This window comes from Triturus cristatus, chromosome 4_2, assembly GCF_964204655.1.
Source record: "Triturus cristatus chromosome 4_2, aTriCri1.1, whole genome shotgun sequence".
In the NCBI taxonomy this organism is placed as follows: domain Eukaryota; kingdom Metazoa; phylum Chordata; class Amphibia; order Caudata; family Salamandridae; genus Triturus; species Triturus cristatus.
In genome coordinates, this window is record NC_140586.1 from 558,652,657 (window position 1) to 558,674,752 (window position 22,096).

General features: G+C 45.6%; 1 protein-coding gene across 4 annotated transcripts in view; it reads right to left on the reverse strand.

Annotated features, from left to right (window-relative positions):
- Positions 1-22,096, reverse strand: part of EVI5 (ecotropic viral integration site 5) — a 1,102,294-nt gene that overhangs the window by 614,850 nt on the left and 465,348 nt on the right. For all 4 annotated transcript variants that reach the window (XM_085602190.1, XM_085602187.1, XM_085602191.1 and 1 more), the window contains 2 exons: positions 11,153-11,278; positions 10,265-10,408 (listed from right to left, as the gene is read on the reverse strand). In XM_085602190.1, coding sequence (XP_085458316.1) covers positions 10,265-10,408; positions 11,153-11,278 — 270 coding nt within the window. The remainder of the gene's footprint in view (positions 1-10,264; positions 10,409-11,152; positions 11,279-22,096) is intronic.

Here is a 22,096-nt window from a genome sequence, read left to right on the forward strand (position 1 = left end):
TAGAACTTATTTTTTTGTTTAGTTAATATTTCCCCAGTCTTTCATTATTCTAATGTTACTATAAAGAGTTTGTTAGGGAAGATATACATTTTAATCAGTAAAGCCCCCCCGCCGCACCACCAAAATAATAATAATAATAAAGCCATTTCTAAAGCGCCTGGCTGCACTAAAAATAGTGTGTCCCCGCGCTGGAATGTTGCCAAGTCCCGAGAGGTGAAGAGTTAGAGAGAACAGAGGAGGGGGTTAATTGGGTGGAAACAGGTAGGTTTTGAGTTTAGCACGGAATCTGGTTTCAGAGTGTTCCATACGGAGGTCGAGCGGTAGTTCATTCCAGTGCCTTGGGGCCAGGTATCTAAAAGAGCCTCCTCCCATTCTGGCTCTACGAATGTCGCAGAGGCCGCTCCTTATTGCGCCCGTCCCTCTGCAGCCGTGTGTTCACCGCGGCTGCATGTCGCCGGTCATCGCTAAGCAGCCCCCGCAGAACTCAGGCAACTGATCGCAGAACGCACCCTGGGCCCAAACCTCAGAGTGGCCCAGGTTCCGCTCTTGTCCCAAGTTTCGATCAGCGCCGCGCCGCCATCTTGTTCTTGCCCTGCGTCCACGGCTGCTGAGAGCTCCAGATCGTCACGGCCACTCTGGGAACCGCACAACCACCGGGACCAGCCCCCAGCGTCCCAGCCCCTTCAAGACGATTGAGACATTCTCCGGCGGCCAGTAAATGTGCATATAATTATAGGGCCAGCACGGAGCTCCAGCGTCCACCATACTCCGCTCGTTGGCCACGCCCTGTAGAATACTTTAATAGTCAGCGAAAGGGACACTCTAGTGTACCTCATTCTACTATGTTAAGCGACTAATTTATAACCACCAACCTGTAAAAATATGATACAGATACCATCATGGCCCCCTTTTTCCTGATGCTAATTTGGCAGCCATTGATTTTTCTAATTGGCTTTTAGCAGCCATGGACACCCTAGCTCCCTTTAAGGAGCATTATGCGGTGAGAAAAAAACCCTCTGCCCCCTGACAGATTGAGAAAATTGAGACAATCCTGTCCCCAGCAGGAAAGGATCTGGCATTCAGACCGTAATCCTGTAGGAAGAGATCTACATAAACAACGTTTGAGGGAATATAAAACTACCATCTTTGAGGAAAAAGTATCATTTTATTCAAAGGTTACAGAATCCCTTAGATCTCCCAAGAAGCTTTTTAATGTTATTAATTCGCTCTCCTCACCCTCCGTCCCTGATTTGACGGACTTCTCCCAGGAGTTCTGTGACACAATGGCTAATTTTTTCCATTAAAAAATCATGGATATATCTTCCTCCTTGGAAACTTTTAATGCGGAGATTCCCTATCAGTCTCTTCCAACCCCTCCAACCCTCGTTCTAACAATCCCATAACTCCGGCGGAGGTACCCAAGTTACTTACCTCCCCACCTCCCCCCGTCTCCAGAGCTTACGGACCACCTGTTAGGTGGAATTACATCTGGCTCCCCGATGGAGTCGTCCCCACTGAAGATCATGAAACTAGGAAGGGAGGCTATTGTCCCCCACCTCACTTCAGTACTCAATGTAGCCATCTCAGTTGGGCAGTACCCTATCCCTTGAAAGACTGGGGTGGTCAAACCTCTTTTTAAAAAACCTTCTTTGGATCCGGCTGAAATAAAGAATTACAGTCCCATTTCCCTGTTACCAGTTCCAGCCAAAAAACTGGAGAAACATCTGAACTCTCACCTCAGCTCCTATCCAGGGGAACACCAGCTGCTTGATGGCTCACAGCACGGTTTTAGAAGTGATCACAGCACGGAGATAGCGCTAACCTCTGTAATCAACAATATTCGTGTTCAGGTTGACGCAGGGCACATAACGCAGTTGATTCTTCTTGACCTCACTGCAGCCTTTGATACCATACCTCCCCTGAGACAGGTGGAACCACTCAAGGAGATAGGGGTTGGGGGCACGGCCCTCTAGCTACTTACCTCCTTCCTTAGTGACCGGACACAAATAGTGAAAATGGGTCCATTTCACTCGGCTCCTAACCATCTGCTGTGTGGAGTCCCTCAGCGCTCCTCCTTGAGCACGACCCTTTTCAAGATTTATGTCGCCCCACTGGCTAGGGTTGTCAGACCCTTTGGATTGGAGGTGCTGTCCTATGCTGATGACACGCACATCATGGTGACCATTACCAACAGCATTAGGGCATCTGCCACTAATTTCAAAAGCTGTATGCAGGCAGTTTCCTCTTGGATGGTTGAGAACTATCTTAAACTCAACGGGGACAAAACAGAGGTTCTGATCTTTGGAAACCAACAGAATGTCTGGTCCAATGATTGGTGGCCAGATACTCTTGGTTCTTGTCCTTGCCCTGTATCCCAAGGAAAAAATCTAGGGGTTATAGTGGACAACTCTCTCTCGCTTAGTCCTCAGATTAATAGAACTGTGTCCACTTGCTTTGGGACTATTAGGATTCTTAGGAACATTTCCTCTCTTTTGCCTCTCGAAAGCAGGCAGTTATTGCCTTATTGCTGTCCAGATTGGATTGCTGTCCAGACTGGACTACTGTAATGCCCTCTATTTGGGTATCAACAAGGGCCTTGTTCGTCGTCTGCAGCTGGTGCAGAATGCAGCAGCCAGGCTGGTGATGGATCTTCCCAAATACCACTCAGTCTTGGCGTCTGTCAGCAAGCTGCATTGGCTCCCTTTTAATCAAAGAATTCTATTCAAGGCTCTCTGTCTTACTCACGAGGCCTTCTATGATCTAGGTTCGGAAGGTATTAAAGGGCTTTTTCGACCCATGTTACCACTAAACAGCTAAGTAAAAATCTGCTGGCAGTCCCCAGGTTTAAGAGAGCCAGATTGGGGGGGGGGGGGGGGGGGGGGGGTGGCGGCAGGGCCTTCTCCATTACCGCTGCTAGGCTCTGGAACTCCATCTCCTCTTATATCTCTGGACAAGAGTCTCACTCTCTCTTCCGCAAGGCTCTGAAGACCTGGCTCTTTACATGTTCATCAGTCTGAGCCTTACATGTATTTCTATCTGACGGCCCCTCCTACAGCACCTTGACACCTTTGGGCTAAGTTTGCGCTTTAGAAGACTAATATTCATTCATTAATTCATATCTGTGAATTTCGAAAAATAAGAGGGAAAACTACTGTGTAGTGTACTATTAGGTTGTAAAGCAAAAAGTGAGATTAAGAAAATTATATTGTCTGACCTAAATGGATCTTTGCCATATTGTGTGCTTGTACTTACAAAAGCACATGCATGTGCCTTGCGTTAGTTACATGTGCAAGGACCCATGACACCAACAGAAACGAGCATTCACAAAGCCAATAGGTCTCACCTATGAAAGAGGTATTGATTTTCCTAATGTGTTTTAGCCATGTTTTATACCAGCAAATCTGCTGTTCAGCATGGCAAAACGTTAGTGGTGTGGATTGGAGTGGCGTAGAGTTGTAGAAAAGAGTGGCCTAGAGTGAAACAGAATGTTGTGGTGTGGAGGGACCTAGAGTTGAGCAGCGTAGAGGGGAGCAGCCAAGAGTGACCTAGAGTGGTGTAGAGTGTTGTCGAGTACAGTGACCTAGAATGGAGTAGACTGTTGTACAGTGGAGTGACCTAGAGTGGAGCAGAGTGTTGTAGAGTGGTGTGGAGTTAAGTGGCATGAAGTGGATTGGAGTGGAGCAGAGTGGAGGGGCGTGGATTGGAGTGTTGAAGGCTGGAGAGGCATGGAGTGTTGCAGAGTGGAGCAGCTTAGAATGGAACAGAGTGTTGTATTGTGGACCGGCATAGAGTAGAGTGGCCTAGAGTGGAGTGGTGTTGTGGAGTAGAGTGGTGTGGCGTGGACTGGCGTGACGTAAAGTGGAGAGTCGTAGAGTGGCGGTGAGCAAAGTGAAGTGGTGTAGAATGGAGTGGTATAGGAGTAGAATGGAGTAGCATCGCGGTGGTGTGTCATATTTACAAATGCACGTGTGTGCCTTATGTTAGCTACACAAGGAATCATTTAACCAATAGAAAGAAGCAGTGTCAAAGCCAATACATCTTGCCTATGCAGGAGCTATTGGCTTTGCCATGTGTTTTATCCATGTTGTACATAAGCGTGTCTGTTGTTCAGCATGGCTAAAAGTTAGTGGCTTAGACGAGAGTACAGTGTCGTAGATTGGAATGGAGTGTTGTAGAGTGGAGTGGTCTAGAGTTGGGTATAGTGGTCTAGAGTAAAGTAAAGTTCTAAAGAGTGTGGTTGCCTAGAGTGGAGTAGCGTAGAGTGTAGCGTAGTGGTGGGGAGTGGAGCGGCATAAAGTGGAGCGGCATAGAGTGGAGCGGCATAGAGTGGAGCGGCATAGAGTGGAGCGGCATAGAGTGGAGCGTTGCAGAGTGCAGTGGCCTAATGTGGAGTGGCATAGTGTGGAGTACAGTGGCATAGAGTGGAGTAGAGTGGCTGAGTAGTGTGTTGTGGAGTCGAGTAGTGTAGCGTGAAGTGGATTGGTGTAGAGAGGAGTAGAGTGTCGGAGTGGAGAGTGGTGAAGTAGAGTGTTGTACAGTGAAGTGTCAGAGTAGACTGGCGTAAAGTGGCAGGGTTTAGAGTTGAGTGGTGTAGAGTGGAGTGGCCTAGAGTGAAGTGGAGTAGAGTGGAATGGAGTGGCATAGGGGTAGAGTGGCGTAGCGTAGAGTGCAGTGTTGTGTCGTAAAGTGGACAGGTACAGAGTGGAATGCTGCAGAGTGGAATGGCGCAGAGTGGAGTAATGTGTCATAGCGTAGAGTGGTGTAGAGTGGCATAGCGTGGAGTAGAGTGTAATAGAGCAGAGTGCTGTAGAGTGGAATAAAGTGGAGTAGAGTGTTGTAGAGTGGCGTGGAGTCGAGTGGCGTAGAATCGAGTAAAGTGGTGTGGAGTAAAGTAGCACAGAGTAAAATAGTGGTGGTGTAAAGTGCCACAGAGTGGATTACAGTGGAGTGGCACAGAGTGGAGGGGCGCAGAGTGGAGAATAATGGATTGGCATGGAGTTGTAGAGTGGAGTGGAGCAGAGTGGGGCGGCGCAGAGGAAAGTGGCACCGAGTGGGTTAGCATGGAGTGGTATGGAGTTGTGTAGAGTGGAGTAGTGCCGTGGAGCAAAGTGGCTTGGAGTGGTGTAGCACTGGGTGGCATAGCATGGAGTAGTGGCATAGAGTGGAGTAGAGCGGCACAGACTAGGGTGGGGTGCAGAGGAGTAGAGTGTTGTGGAATAGAATGTTGTGAAGTAAAGTGATGTACAGTGGAGTGAAGTGGAGTGGGGCAGAGTGGAGTAAAGTTGCGTAGGGTGGAGTAAAGTGGCGCAGGGTGGGGTAAAGTGGCACAGGGCGGAGTAAAGTGGCACAGGGCGGAGTAAAGTGGCGTATCGTGGAGTGGAGCAGAGTCAATCAATCAATGATTTATAAAGCGCGTCAAAAACTTGGAGGATCTCAAGGCGCTGGAGTTGCTAGCTGCTTCGTGGTGATCTGTCCATTCGAACAGCCAGGTCTTGAATCCTTTCCTGAATTGCTGGCGTGATGAGGCTTCCTAAGGTGCAGGGGAAGGTAGTTCTAAGCTCTGGCCGCCAGGTGTGATAAGAAGCATCTTCTACTTTTGCATCGGAGGATCCGGGGGTGTCTGTGAGGAAGAGGGAGGCAGATCGTAGGTGTCTTGTCGGTTAGAGGAAGGTCATGCGTTTGTTGATGTATGCTGGTCCTTCGTTGTGCAGGGCTTTGTAAGCGTGGGCCAACACAACATCTTGAACTGGCATCTCTTCTAGATCAGGAGCCAGTGTAGCTTCTTTACGTGGGGTGTGATGTGGGTTCACCTGGGAAGGTAGAGTCGGAGTCTTGCCGCTGAATATTGTATTGTCTGCAGTCTCTTAAGTAGGCTTACGGTGATTCCTATGTAGGGCGCGTTCCCATAGTCCAGCTTGCAGGTCACGAGAACCTGCATGACAGTCCTTCTCGTGCTGACTGACAGCCACTTGAAGATCTTGCGATGAATGCATAGGGTGTGGAAGCAGGCTGATGAGAGAGACAGCATTTACCTGTTTTTTCATATTTAGCTTGCTGTCCAAGATGATGCCGAGATTGTAGGCGTGGCATGTCGGGGCAGGGGATTGGCCGAGTTAAGCGGACCATCATGCATCGTTTCATGCTGAGGTTGTGTTCTCAAAGAGGAGGCCCTCCGTCTTGTCCGTGGAAGTTGGGTCTCATGACATCGACAGGATGAGCTGGGTATTGTAGGTGTAGGAGAGGATGTTGAGTTAGTACGATCTGACAGTGTTGGCCAGGGCAAGGTTATGTATGTGTTGAAGAGGGTGGGGCTGAGGGATTATCCTTAGGGGACGCTACAGATTATCTTTTTGGGTTTCAACGTGAACTGTGGAAGACAGATTCTCTGGGTTCTTCCAGTGAGATATGAGGTGATCCATTTGAGGGCGTCTCCCTAGATTCCAGTTTTGTGGAGGATATTGTCCAAGATGTGATGGGAGACGGTACTGGAAGTGGCTGACAGGTCCAGGATGATGAGGGCTGCCATTTCGCTGTGGTCCAGAAGGGCTCTGATGTCATCGTGGCTGTGATCAGGGCTGCTTTAGTGTTGTGGTTGGCTCGGAATCCGGACTGAGAGGGGTCCAGGAGGTTGTATTTCAGGTGTTTTGTGAGTTACTGATTAATTACCTTCTCAAGAACCTTTGCTGGAATGGGGAGATGGGCCGGTAGGTCTTCAGATCTGCTGGGTTGGCGGATGGTTTCTTCAGGAGGGGGTCTCACTTCAGCGTGTTTCCAGTTCTCAGGGATGGAGGCCAAGGTGATGGAGGTAATCAGGATTTTCCTGAGGTTGTCACCAATCATCTTGCTCTAGATGTTGAAAATGTGGTGGAGACAGGGGTCCATGGGTGCTCCCGAGTGCACATAGTTTATGATGGAGACTGTGGCATGAGTTGTGAGTGGGTTCCAATCCAGTGGCGTAACGAAAGTTGAGGGGGCCCCCACTCTGGGTTTTATCCGGAGTTCTTGGGCCTGATTATCGTGCTGAGGGGGCCCCCTACAGCTTGAGGGCTCCCCCACACCGCAGGGGCTGCGGGGGCCTCTGTTACGCCCCTGTTCTAATCGGTGAGCGGGTGTGCGCAGCTTGTTTTTGTGGGTGTGAGCAGGCTGATGCTGTCGACGGCGGAGAGTTGGGGTTTTAATTTTTCATAGATAAACAAGATTTTGCCTTGAAAGACGTCCACCAGGGTGTCACACTGTTCTTGGGAGGGGGTGGTGTTGTTTTCGGCAGCGCCGGGGTTGGAGAACTCTTTCATAATGGCGAAGAGCTTCTTGCTGTGGTTAGTGATGACTTCTATGAGGTCTGCTAGGGTGTTCTTATTTGTTTCTTTCAGGAGTCAGTGGTACTGGTTTAGTGCTGTCTTGAAAGTGGTATGGTCTGTGTCTTTGCTGTTGCTCCACTTTTTTCCTAGTTGCCGGCAGTTGAATACGGTGAATTCCGAGCACCGCTGTAAACCAGCTGGCTCTTCTGGCAGGTCCTTTGGATTTGGCTGGTTTGGCAGGGGCGACTGTGTTGACGCAGTCTGGGATCCACTGGGAGAAGTTCTTTGCAGCATGTTCTGGGTTGGGTGTTGTGTCTGGGAGATGGGAGTTGACAGTGTTGTTCCACTGGTCGGATATCTTTTTCCAGGCTTTAAGCGTGGAGTTGGGGGGCATGGGGTTAGTGTTCATAGGTCCTGAGATGGTGAAGTACATGCTGTAGTGGTCGGTCCAGGTGAGCTGTGAGACATGGTTGTACTTGACTCTGTTGCTGGAGGTAAAAATGGGGTTGAACATGTGTATTGCGATGTGGGTAGGGTCATTGACAAGATGCTTGAGACCAATGTTGCTCCAGGAGGTTGGTTGTGTTGTCGTCGCTGGGGTGGAAGTTAAGATCCCAAGGAAGAAGTAGCGCTCAGAGTCAATGCCCATCAGGAGGATGAGGTCAGGAATGGCATTGCAGAAGAGGGGAATTGGTTATGGTGGTCTGTAGACGAGGGTGCCTCAGATGCTGCTTTTCTGTCTGTGTGAAGTTGGAAGTTGAGATGCTCCATTATCGGGGTAGAGTCATCGGAGGAAGTCATGCAGTGGATAGTGTCCTTGTATGTGATGGCAATTCCACCTCCATGTTTGTTGATTCTGTCCCGGTGTGTTATCTTGAAGCCTTTAGAGGTGGTGATGTCTGGCGGGGTTCAGCTAGCTCTCTGTGAGAAAGATGACGTCTGGGGTGAGAGATGAGATCGTGTCCCACATCTCTGTGGCGTGTTTGCCAAGCGATTGTGCATTGAGTAGAATGCACCGAGTTGTACTGTGGCGCTCTCAGTCAGCGTGGTGGGCGTAGTTATGTTTGCGGTGTCCTTGCCATTGTTGGTCGCTTCGGTGTTGCTGGTGAAGCAGCGGTGCTGGAAGGAGAAGTGCCCTCTGGTGGTGCGTGGAGATGTGCGCCAGCAATATTGTTGTCGATGCGCCTGGGATGCAGGGCTCCGAGGTCTGCGGTGGTGTAGCTGTGTGGAGTGGAAGAGACAGGATTCCTGGCACTGGGCACTGTACAGGCGGGAACGGGCACAGGCTGACTTGCGTTTGGCGGGCCACATTGCGGCCTTTATAAGTACGTCCTAGGCAGTGGGCGGGGCTCTGCAAGCAGCAGGAGGGAAGGGGGGACGGTGGGAAGGCAAGCAGGCGAAATAGCGGTGAAACAGAAGAAAAAACAACAGGAAGGCAGATCCAGAACAGTGAAAAAGTAATAACAGTAACCAGCAGTTACAACAGTATTGTACACGCAGCGTATGCACACAGAGCAAACCATAACAAAGGCTGGCACAAGGTCACTGTTAAAGGAAGTTTAGTGTATTGGCATAGAGTGGTGATCAGTAGAGTGGGGTGGTGTTGAGTGGAGGGGAGCGTTGTAGAGCGGAGAAGAATGTTGTGGAGTAGTGTCGTAGAGTATCATGTAGTATAATGTCAGAATGGAGTAGAGTGTCGTGGAGGAGTGTCGTAGAGTGTCGACGAGTAGAGTGTTGTAAATTGGAGTAGACTTCCTAGAGTGAAGTTGCCTGCAGTAGACTGAAGTAGAGTGTCGCTAGAGTGTCATTAAAGTGGAGCAGCGAAGAGTGGTGTTGAGAGCAATTTCGTAGAGTGGAGTGTTGCAGAGTGAGATAAAGTGACGAAGTATAGTAGGGTCGTAGACTAAAGTGAACTGGAATGGAGAAGCATGTCATGTCGTAGAGTGTCATGTCGTAGAGTAGACTGGAGTAGCGTGTCGTAGAGTGGAGTGGCATGATGTAGAATGGAGTAGAGTATTGTAGAATTTTGAAGAACAGAGTAAAGCGTTGTAGAGTAGAGTGTTGTAGAGCGGATTAGAGCGTCGATGAGTGGAGAGGCAGAGTGGAGTCTTGTAGGGTGGTGCAGACTGGCGCATAGTGGAGTGGCATGGAGTAAACTGCCGTGGAGTAAAGAGGCATGGAATAGTGTGAAGTGGAGTATAGTGTGGTTGAGTGGAATGATGTTGAGTATTGTAGAGTAGTGGCGGAGACTGGAGTAAATTGGCATGGAGTTGCGTAGAGTGGAGAAGAATAGAGTGGTGTAGAGTGCAGTAGTGTTGTAGAGTGAAGTAGAGTGTCTTAGAGTGGAGTTGTATGGAGTGGAGTGTCAGATTAGATTAGACTGTTGTAGAGTGGGCTAAATTGGAGTGCGGCATAGGGGAGTGACAGAGTGGAGGGGAGTGGCAGAGTAGAGTTGCGTAGAGAGGAGAAGAGAGCCGAGGAGCGTTGTAGAGTGGAGAAGAATGTTGCTGAGTGGTGCGGAGTAGCATAGATTGGAGTGGCATAGAGTGGAGTGGCGAGTATTGATTCATGTGATATGTATCGGCTTGAAGCTACTGTCTCTATGTGTCGATTTCACAAAGATGAAACCAAAATCCATGTGTGTCCATTTTAAAAGGATGAAACCAATCCATGTGTGTGCATGTCGATTCTAAAAATATGAAACCAAAGTGAGAGAGAGATCCTCCCAAAGACATCTGGGGCGAGCCCACTGATCAATAAACACAAAAGAAGTGACGGTGACAAAGACGCGAACCAATGGTAAGTAATAAGTGGGCTGCAGACTCTTTTTAGGCTTGTTTAAGATACAATAGATCTCGAACAGGCAGTGCATGTGTATTGCCTAGGCGAAACCTAAAAACAATTTCTCCATGGGCACAACAGATACAATAAACATGTTGACACAAATCATTTTCAGGGGGACTCACCTCCGACATAAATATATCAAATAATCTTGTAGCAACTGGTAGTGGGAAATTTGTAAGAAAGATAGTTAAAAACCACGACGAAGCGTACATTGAGGTATGAAAACTCTGAGCTTGAAAGTGCACAAAAAGCTCGGGTAGCTGTTCCTAGAAAGAGAACAAGAAACAAATGTTAGCAAATGTTATTTTAATTCATACTGCATCTAGTTGTCTCTAAATGGAGTGAGTTACTTTGCACTGAAATTAAAAGCAATACATTGCTAATCAGAAATCTGTTCAAATATGGGTAGAAGACCAGACCCATGAGTGACGCGGTAACTCTCAAACGGTGTTTGCACCAGATTTGAAATTACAAGCTTCTTCACAAGCTGCGCATGCATCTGGATTCTATTAACCACAATTCTCTCCAAATAATACCTGGAGGAATTAGTACAGGCAGAACAGTGCAAAATAGGAATACCAGGAAGAAAATCTGGTTCCCAAAGACATTTCAAGAATACTGTCCAAGACCAGTGAAAATCTAAACATGGTGCCCAAATTGTCCAGGGAAACAAGGGTACAGTATAATAAGAGTATTTGTCCCCCGGGATACCACCATAATTTTAACAAGACTGCCAATATATAATATTCCATTTCAACAAACTTTATTTAGGGCGATAAGACCATAAAAAGTGAACCAGAAACAATGATACATAAGATACGAAGAGAATGGGGAGTACATAAAAATAAAATATGCATTTTCATATCTCGGGCAGTATAGGAACATGACATTTTTTTAAATCAAATATTAGTTTGTCACAACTATTGACTAACTATAAATAAGTTTAGAAAAAAAGAGTTGAATAGAGGGATTCACATTTCTTCTACAACACAGACAATGTAAATACGTACCTGTATCATACATTCAAACTGATACATACAAAGGCCCAGCTCTGCCATGCTTGGTTTAAAAAGTTCCCGTAGTCTATAATCTTGCATTAATTTAACAAATACACAAAATGCTTCTTCTTCCGGCATCTAGAGTAAAAAAACGTGATTATTACTAAAAGTACAAATGTTATTTTAGTAATCGCTTGAACTTGCAACGCATATTGGCCTCACATTGTCACACTTGGATGTTTCTCAATGTCAGAAATGGATCCAATAACACTTATGTTAAGCACGAAAGGACCAATTGGCAAACACGGGACATATGGACGTTATCATTTATTATCTCCAATTCAAAGTCCGTGATTATTTTCAGTTGCATTTAGTATGAACATTAAGGGGGGAATAAAGAAGTAAGATTATTACGGTTTTAAAATAAGAAGTAGGTACTGACATCCGTTCAGCAAACCTTTGTTTCAAACGTTACTCGAGTTGGTAAGAATTTCCTTCTCGTTATAGTTCTAAGGTGTGCTGCAGCTTTTGTGTGGCATATAGAAAACGTTATTGTACAAGTTGAACACACAAGTCAACGTTGAGGTTGTACATTGACACGTTTATTCATGTCCTTCCTGAACAGCACCAGGAGACCAGCAGGGACACGTTTACTAGTGTCCTTCCAGAACAGCCCCAGGAGACAATGGTCTCCAACATTTGACCCATCACATTCTGAAACAGTACTTGCAATGTTGTTCTTCCATGCATCACGCACAGCACCGCACGAGGTAGGCGACAGTGGAGCATGGAAGAACACCACAGATCACCACAAATACATCTTCCCCTCTTAATAATAAGAAAAGATAAAACTTATAAGATTCAAGATTTTATTTCATGCTTTGTAACTCCTGGGAGATCCACATTAAACAAAGACTTACAAAAATTAAATAAATGATTTAAAGGAGTTAGAAACTTGGATACTAAACATATCATTTGGGGGATTATATAACAATTGCAAGGCCTCAGCTGTGGTTCGCGCAGAAAAGTTCACAAAAAGAGGTCCCAGCAACTTGCGACAACATAATAAAAAGGCAAGGTAGACAATTAAGACATGCTCCAAATCCTGGACACCATTTTTGACACAGATTAAAAACATTTGAGGATCCATGACATTAAGATATTAATACATTTTGCAGAAGTATATCTAATCTCAATAAAATCCAAAAGCGCCGTGTGGCAAATCCCACGCCAAACATGACTGCGGTCTTTTCACAGTAACAGAATTCATTAATACTTTATATCACTTTTTTTTTTTTTTACTGCAGAAGTCGGTATCCAAACGATGACTTACATTTAAAGAGCAAGCTTTAACTGGGTTTCCAATACAGAGACAACCACATTATGATCCAACTCCAGTTGATCGAGTGCATACTTAAAGTTTCTAAAAAACAAAGACTTGTTTCTCTTCAGGTCAAAAGTCTCCTTGTGTATATAGTGCTTCAGAGAGAAAACATCACTGCTCATCAGACAGGAAGCCCACCATACCAATCCCACCAAACCATGTACGTATGAACTTTTAATCCCAAATTCCAGTCTTAGAGCAGCAACTATCACTAAAGTACTATATGAGGATAATCGACTTAGATTGTGACCTTCGGTCTTATCTAGGAAATCCCATCGTGCCACGTCTATTAGCTCCATCATATACAGTATAGTGGGAGGAATCTTGGTCTGTAATACAGAGAGAAGGTGCAAGAAATGTCCCTTACCTACAGCATTAGAGAATGCGCTGAGCCCCTTGGCCTGAAACTGTGCTTTACCAATATTGTTTGAAATATGATCTGAAACACTAAGGGTACTCAACAACATTTTTCTTGGAAAACAACATGATCTAATTCTTTCCAATTTTTGTGACCCCAAGTGCCATGAAAAGTTAAAATTTTTACATGCTTTCTTCCCTCAAAGACATAAAATTTTACTTTGACAAATTAACTTTCAAATAATGCAGGTCCGCATATTGTTGTAGCAACGCTAAGCGGCTAGTTAGGCCTTTCAGGGTAAGATCAAGGGAGACAATGTCATCTGTATAGAGCGGAAAAGTTGAGGAGAAACTCCTAATGCTTGGTGGAAAACCCAGACCTTTCAAGATAAAACTGGGTAGACTGTGTATGTATAAAGAAAATAACAATGCAGCAAGTAAGAATCCCTGCTTTAGACAATTTTTTTGTTAGGAAACCCATGGATAAACCCAGATCACCACCCAGTAAGACTTTACCCCAGGTTGACGGGTGCAGGGCAATAATTAAATGCAGCAGGGATTCAGGTATGCCAAGATTAAATAACTTTTTACACAGGGTTGGACGATCGACTTTATCAAAGGCTGTGGAGGAGTCAATAGATGCGGCATAAACTGAGGAGCCCCTTATGGTTACTTACTTTTCATTAATAAGCTGCAAGGCGGCGATATCATCTAACATGCCATGGTGTTTCCTAAAGCCTGTTTGATCAAATCACTCTCTACCCAGGTATTGAGCTGATCTAACAAGCACTTGGAAAAAGACCTTTGCAACTACATCCAACAGGTCGATTTGACGGTAATTAGCAGGCACATTTCTATCCCCATTTTTGTACAGTGGGATGATGAGGTTTCCAGTCCACTTGGGAGGGATTATACCCTTAAGAAAGCAATATTTGAAGAACGGAAAAAGTATTGTTGCCCAGAGAGCGGCCTCTTTTTTGATTACCGATATCGGTACTTAATTCAGGCCCAGTGAACAAGAGGATTACATTGCGAGGATCGAAGACTCAATTGCACCCACAGAAGACGGGGGTGGAGGGGGGACAGAGTGGTGGGAAAAGGGGTTGGGTGGGGGGGAGTGAGGTCAATGCTAGCCGTTACCATCTTTGGGCCAGCGGGCATATTTTCAAACTCAACTTTAAACTCCTGGAAACTCTGCATAAAGTGTTGAAATGAAACCTCTCCATGCACCCTTAGGGATGGGGGAAGGGTAAGACATCACTCTATATCCACAACAATCTGCAATTATCTCCCAGAATGGTATAGCACTTTTCTTACATGATGCTTCTCTTAAATCAACCTATCGTGTTCTGCTTATGCCCTCCTTCAGTCGCCTTCTTCTCCTCTTCAAGTTTGTCTCTTTTCTTTGAGAAGGAAAAAAACTATAATCAAATCAATTATTAATTTCTCTATTCAAGGGAAGAAGCGGACAAAATAATAGTTTACAAGGAGGCTTGGAATACATCAGACGGTCCTCCTTTACAATCTGCTCCAAAAGTTGGGAGAATAAGTTAATTAAGTTAAGTTAATATGTCCATGTTCTAAAGGTCTAAGTCATAAATGACTCTCTCCAACAGCCCTTTTAAATCAAAGATTTTAGTGGGGGGGTGGAGGGTTGGGTGACACTGCACGCTACAAGACTTGTTAGTGGGTCCATCAAATTTCCATGGCCCTACAAAGGGCAAACTGAACTCTAAAGAAAAGAGAAGAGGTCTATGATCACTAAATGGAGAATCTACAACTTTCAGATCAGTTAAAAGGTTAAAGATAGTGTGAAAAGCTATAATGTAATCAATGGTAGAAAATCCCTGTGGGATTTATGTGTAAATTGAGCAGGAGAGTCTTGGTTGAATCTTCCATTTGCAATCACACATTAATTCCTTCTTAAATGGCTAAGGAGTAAATGCTCTCTTTTATCAATTCCCAGGAGCGGCAGAAAAAGCAGTGGTGGGATGTGGAATGCTGCTTCTTTCTCTGCATCTAAGAATAGATTAATAGAGTTGTTGGAGACTTTGCAATTCAAGTATTCAATTAACAGAACTTCAAGTTCACCCTCGTTGTTTATGGCTTTAGATAAGAAGAAGAAATATTGAAAAGCACTTTATTATAATTTTTGTCTGGAGGAATATATGCATTTACCTCTATCAATGGGTCTCTCACACCCTCATCTATTTTTTGAACGATTTTTAGAATTTGAAAAAGATTAGAGGGGTCTTTAAAACTATTGCATTCTTAATTTAAGACATTACTTAACAGAATAGCAATCCATCCCTTTGCATGCCCTTTCTTGGAAGGGATAGCATTACAACTTAGTTCAAAGTAGCCGTCACACAAAAAGTCAGAGGAACACCAAGTTTCCTGGATGCAGATCATGTTTACTTTTACGCTATTTAAAAATTCCAGTTTCTTTAGAGTAATCATTAAGCCCGCTACATTCCAGGAAACCACTTTTATATTATTGCTTATTATAAGGCTTATATAGGGCCCGGTGCATGGGCACAATCAAGTGTACCAGATGGCTAATTCAATTTCAAGTACTCATCCTCTGCTGAGGCGTGAGGGAGCCCAGGTACCTTAGCAGATACCCTAGACCCATAATGCCTTATAGACCTCCCTCAATTCACTACGGAAACCTGCAGGTGTTTCTAAGTTTTCAGCAGATAGTTCATTTAAGGGCATGTGATGATACTCTGAAGATGTTGGTTTTAGGGCATCAAGTTGCAGTATGGATATTTTATTTTCCCAAAGTACAGGGATTACATTTATCGATCTACACTGGAGGAAGACACTATTTTGGAGAATCAAGTTTATAACAATAACTAAACTGGAACTGAACCCTTGTTTTAATTTTAAGCACCGCCGGCAAATGCATTTTGAAAACAAGAGAAATGTCACTCCTTTGTAGCATCTTCAAATTTTCAATCTGCAAAACAGGTTAATAAAGAGGAATGGTACATAATGAAATCAGAATAAAATAAGGCCACAAAACACAACATAAACGTATCAGCGGTAATAGGGGTGAATGAAAGGACGTTTCCACTAGACCACGTAGAGATGAAGGTTTCCTTTGGTGCAACATAAAAGAGTTCAGACCCAAGATTTAGCTCTGTTGGCTTGGCAAACTCACATTTTTAAAACTTTGCAACAATTCCTACCTGTTCTAATCTTTTCAAGATCATGCACATAGTGTCATTCTGCTCTTGAGTGATTTTAGCTGGCACAAGTATATTATCTTGGAATGCAACCACCCTACTGATGCCCTTCAACACAGATTCCATGATGTGTTGGAAAACCGATGCACCAGATGCCAGCCCGAAAGGCATCCTTTTGAAATGAAATGTGTCAACTGGAGAAATGAAAGCAGTGAGATGTCTGCAAGACTGTTCTAACACCACCTGGTGATAAGCGGATGCTAGATCAATCTTGCTAAAACTGCTTGCTCCTCCAAAACTTGTCAGAATATCATCAATCTGTGGCAGGGGATGAGAATCTACACACATTGACGTATTCAAACAGCGTAGATCAATGCAAACCCTCAAATCTGTGTTTTTTTTCTGGCAATGTTTAAAGGGAAAAGTCATAAAGATGATTTTACTGGTTCGATTATCCCTTCAACACACATCTTCAAGAATATTTGCTAGGTCCTCTCAGATGCTAAACGGCATGTTCCTAAACTTATGCTTAATGGGTACTGCATTTTCCTGAACTTTAACTTTAATTTTGCGCTGAAAACCGGTGATTTTACTTAATCTCCCTTGTAAACACTGGGCAATTTGTCAATCCAAATGTTGTTCATATCTGTATCATTCTCTCTCACTAAAGAAACTTGGACTTCGTTACCGAACTTAATACCAAATAATACCTGGTGATATCAACCCAAAATGTTGATCCTTTCTTTTTTTCATAGACCTTTTTATTGGTTTTCTTGCAAGGTATACAACAATCACGAAGAAAAATGTATTTTTTGTCTTTGCATGACTTTCATTTTTCACATTAACATTACGAGTAAATTCCAGTCCATCGAGGCCTAGATTGCCTTGAGGCTTATGTTGTGTTGGGATGTGTGCCTATCCGGGGATAGCATATGACTTATTGAGATGTCTGGTACTCAAGTGTTGCTAATGCACCCTCGCTATCTCCATCAGGTGTTCGGGAGGACACCGCATCCTTCTATACAAGGAAACTGGGGAGACTAAACTCGGGGAAATGGGGCAGGGTTCGGGGCAATGAAGGCCACGGGGCTAGTAACTCCCGGGGGTGATCCCCCATCAGGACGAGAGGGGTGTGTCGCTTGGGGACGCAGGGGGATGGTCTCGTGCAGGCGATGTGTGGGGTTCGGGGTTCATCTGGGCCTAGCAATGTCTGGGTGTCACCTGGGCTGTCCGTGGGGGTGTCTTGCGCGTGCGTGAAGTCATGTAGGAGCATCGACCACTCCATGGAAAGGGGATTTCGCCACATGCCTCATGCTTCCTCCCGGCGGATGGTGATGTTGATCCTTTCTTTGCAACGTAAACCTTCCCACGAATGGCTGTCTCCTCAAATTGCAAAGAAGCTGGAAAATATCCTAGCAAATCAATTCTCTTACCATTGTAAAACACAGTGCATCCCTCAGGTGCCTTTAACTCTTTGCCTGTCTAGGTGTTCTTGAACAAAACCTCCGTAATGATGGTCATTTTAGTGTCTGAATCAAGTAAGAGTTTTAAAGGCATACCATCAATACATATGTCAGAGTCTTCCTTATTACTAAGACTAAATCTTTTATTTTATCTGAGAATTGAAAAGTGTCATCGCAACCATCACATTCATACAAAACATTCATCCTGTTTTTCTTAGATTGGCAAACTTTGGCAAAATGGCCCATTTTCCCACAACTCTTGCATGCGGCATTTCTTGCAGGAGAATGACGGCTACCGGGAGAATCTTGAGTAAACCCAAATCTGATATATATGTTTTTCTGTTTGAAAAACTGAATATTATCTCCTGTTGTGTAGTCCAATTTATTCTTTTGAAAACTTGACTTAACATTGTTTGGACTACCACCCCCACTGTCAGCAACGACATGTACACCCACATTTTCCTTGTTTATCAATTCTCTTGAGCCCTTATGCGATATCTTAATACTCTTAACAATATCAAATGATTCTGCCAATGATGGATTCTTAAATGGAAGTTATTTTCTTGGGACTTTTTTGTCCCAACACCTGACGACTACCTGATCTCTCGTCAACTGACAAGTGAAATCTTCCAACTCACAATCTGGGGCGAAAATGCGTAACAATGCAACATAAGCATCTATTGATTCTTCCTGGTGCTGTTCTTTTGTAAAAAACTACTGTGTTACCATTAAACTCAGTTTAACCTCAAACTGTTATTCCACTTTTTGAATTGCTTGTTGATGCTCATCTAATTCTTCCTCTTCATTAGATCCTTCTTGTACTGGAGATAAATTATTGTACATGGCTTGTCCTTTGAACCCTAAATTATGCTCCAACAGAAATCTCATCCTCGCTGGGCAGTACCTGTTATGGCAACTAAATACTTTGTAAAAGCCCAGAACCAGGTTTTCCACCTGATTTGTGATTTCCCTGGAGTTTGCAAAAAAAAAAAAAAAAAAAGAGTAGGTGCGCTTACTGACTGCATACCAAAATATGCAACCGAATACCTTGACTTGAATGGAGCAATCAACAAAACAAACAAAAACACAATTACGACTCACCATCATTGGGAAATCCTCCCAAACCAAAATGGCGCTTATGTTAGATGTACGTGAAGTAAAATTGTGTAGCATTGTGTGGCGTGCACACAAATCTATCACCGTCTCTTACTCCCTTCTAAATTGTACCACTGCTGTCACCTTTCAGAAAAGCTGCTAAGATAGATGTATTAAGCTTGTTGCAATTCTCTAGGTAGGCAGATATGCTGAATTTATTTCAATGCATTTTTTTTTTTTAACGTAAGACATGAGGTCTAATGAAAAAAGGTTCAAAATATGCATGAAGCATTGAAACCTAAAATGCACGGACTTTGAGTTTTTTACAGATGTACAACAACACACATCAAAGACATAGGATGAGGGGGCGTGGCCGGGCAAGATGGCCGATCGGACTTAATCCGTCTCAGCTCCCAGTTCACGTGCGCTGTCAGTGCTGCAACATATGGCTATAAGCACCTAAGAGCGCTGTTAATGGAGGCTTCAGCGTGGGAATGTGTGCGGCACAGATGGAGACCGCTCTGGTAGCTTGAGCGCAGTGGGAAACATCTTGTCTGCGACTGCCGCCGCGGAGTGAGGACGGGCGGCCTACGAAATGGCAGCGCGCAAAATGGGAGATCGAGAATAGGAGCCTTTGGCAAGCGCTTGAAGTTGGGCAGTAGGGGAAGCACCTTTGAGGCTCACTGCAACTTCCAAGGTAGCGTCCTATCATAAAACACTAGCGGGATAGACGCGCCTCTCCGATAGAGTCTGAGCGCTGTTGCCTCCACCCTGCCTGACTCTAAGATAGCGGCTTCCGATCTCCTAAATGGCAGCAACCAGTGTTTTCTTCGATCAGTGCCCCGATATTACTAGCGATCTTACTGTGATAGGGTACTTTTGATGAACTGCCTGCCACGCTTCTTCTTTCCCGCTCTGGACCCCACCCGGGGGCTTTATGGTGATTTGCCTGCGCAATCACTATCACGCGCTCCTGTGGCAGTGACAGCTGGTGAGTCCCCCCCCTTTCCTGTGGTGAAAATATTTGGCGCCCACACTGCCATCGCGAGCGGGCCACTCGCTGCCTCTCTTGGACACATCTGCTCCTGAGCACGCCCTTGTCGGACTGGCGGACTTTTAGGGCTCTCTCCACGCGCTTGGGCTCACCTGTATCTGGGACCTTCTGTGGCGGAGGTGCCCTTCGCTCGTCTTTTGCTGATTGGAGTCCGATCTTGGGTGGAGAACCATATCCAGCCTCTGAAGCGCACCTCTCTCCAGCGCTGATACTAGGACTGCAGATATCAAACCATTGCCGCTCCTCAGCCGCCAAGCTACTCATGCTCTCCCCGAGTTGCCGAAACAGCTTTGAAAGTCTCAGCCCTATGCCGCCTAAGAAATCAAAGGGTAAGCCGCCGAATACACTCTGATTTCTTCTCCGCCGCAGAACACCGGGCAACGCTTCGAGGCGAAGCAGGTACACCGACGATGGCCCTCACAAAGGCTGATCTCTTGGCTATGTTTAAAGACTTTAAATCTGAGTTGTGCAGTGACATCAGTCAGGATGTCAAGTCCTCTATTGATCAACTGCGGTCAGACCTGACAGATCGCTTGTCCTCCCTTCAGTAGGATGTCGACTCCGTGGGCACCAGACTCCTAGACCTTGAAACGCAACACCAGGGGCAGGAACAACAATACAGAGCTTCAGGAAGATGTCCGCTCACTCAAAGACCAGCTTCACCAAGCGCAACTCAAGGCTGAGGACCTTGAGAACAGGGCAAGGAGGGAGAACCTTCGCATAAGGGATCTGGAGGAGGGCGCAGAAGGACCGGACCTGGTGGCCTTCCTGGTGGGTCTGTTCTCGGAGATCCTCGCCCCCCCCAGACTCTGACAATAAAACTTTTTAGGGCGCACCAAGTGGGACCGCTACAGCACGGCGAGAAGAAACGACTACGCGACGTCCTAGCAAAGTTTAATTCCTTTAAAGTCAAAGAAGCAGTTCTCCAGGCTGCTAGGTCAAAAGACTCCGTTACATTTCAGAGCCATTCCTGCACCATCTTCCAGGATGTGTCGCAGTCTACTCTTGCGCGCAGGCAACTACTCAGGCCCGTTACCTCCAAACTGCGGGACGACAAAATCAGGTATAGATGGACATACCCATTCGGGCTCTCCTTTGAATATCAGAAAAAACGACGTCATATCACCAACTTGCAGGAAGGTCTTGATCTGCTGGGTCTAGTCTCTGAAGAAGGCACTTCCCTACAAGGTACAAATGGAGATTCTGTTCGAGGGTCTACATCGGCATCCGCATGGAGTGATGGATCACGCAGGGGACGACGCTAGTCTCTAATATTCTGCACGACGGACTGCATTTTTTTAACTTCCCCCTCCTGAGCACGCTGCTCGACGTTTCGGATGGCACCTGGGGGCTCACGTCGGAGGCGGGCTCAGTCCTGGACTACTACTTTTGCTTTGCGTTCCAGCTCACCTGTAGTTCCCACTACTCAGGCTTCGGTCATGAGCCCGCAGCGGGGGAGATCATGGAGCTTGGGAACTCTCTGACGTACGGCTATTGTTGCTCTCTTTCTTTTAATAGTTCATTCGCTCTGACAAGAGAGATTAGCTTGGACTGAAGGTATGTTATGGACTTCACAAGGTTGCGTTAGATATTATTCCTTCATGCAAAGCCTGTACTGTTGCACCTTCTTGCCTCTGGCCTTCTAAATAAGGGTACCTATTGGCGCTTTTCCATTAGTCATACAACTATGCTTTGGTTATAGCTCTTGCACTGGGGCGGGCGTGGACGGGGTCCTCGGACCGGTTGTTCCCCCTGTTGCCTGTGGGGTCTTACCAACCCCACGGAGGAACCAACAGTACTTTGTGTAATGTTTATTTCGTTATGTATGTTTTCTTTTGCCTGGGGGTTGAGGGGTGGGTTAGGGAGGGTCGTGGTGGTGGCTTCTTAACATCTGTGAGGTGGTTTGATTTTCGGACACTGCACGTAAGGGGGGCGACTGTTCCATGCCTTCAGCGGGATGGTTTGAGAACGAGGTTCCTGATGGGTGGGAGGACTCCTGGGCGAACGATGGTGCTTTCACTTTGTCAGAATGCCGATTGTTATTGGTACTTGGAACGTTAAAGGCCTTAACTCCCCTCAAAAACGCCACAAAGTTTGGAATTATATTGTTGATCATCATCTTGATATAGTGGCATTGCAAGAGACACATTTAGTCAGAGCCGAGGATACGCGCCTTAAACACAAACAGTTTCCGCTTGTATATAGATCCTCGGCACATACGAAACATAAGGGTGTGGCCATTCTATTCCGCTCTTCCATTCAATTTCAACCACTGGGGATCCAAAGTGACACGTAAGGTCGGTGGATTATGATTAAAGGGCGTCTGCGCGGGAAAATCTGTACCTTTGCGGCGGTATATGCCCCCAATACTGGACAGACCACCTTTTTACACACATACCTGGGGAAATTGAC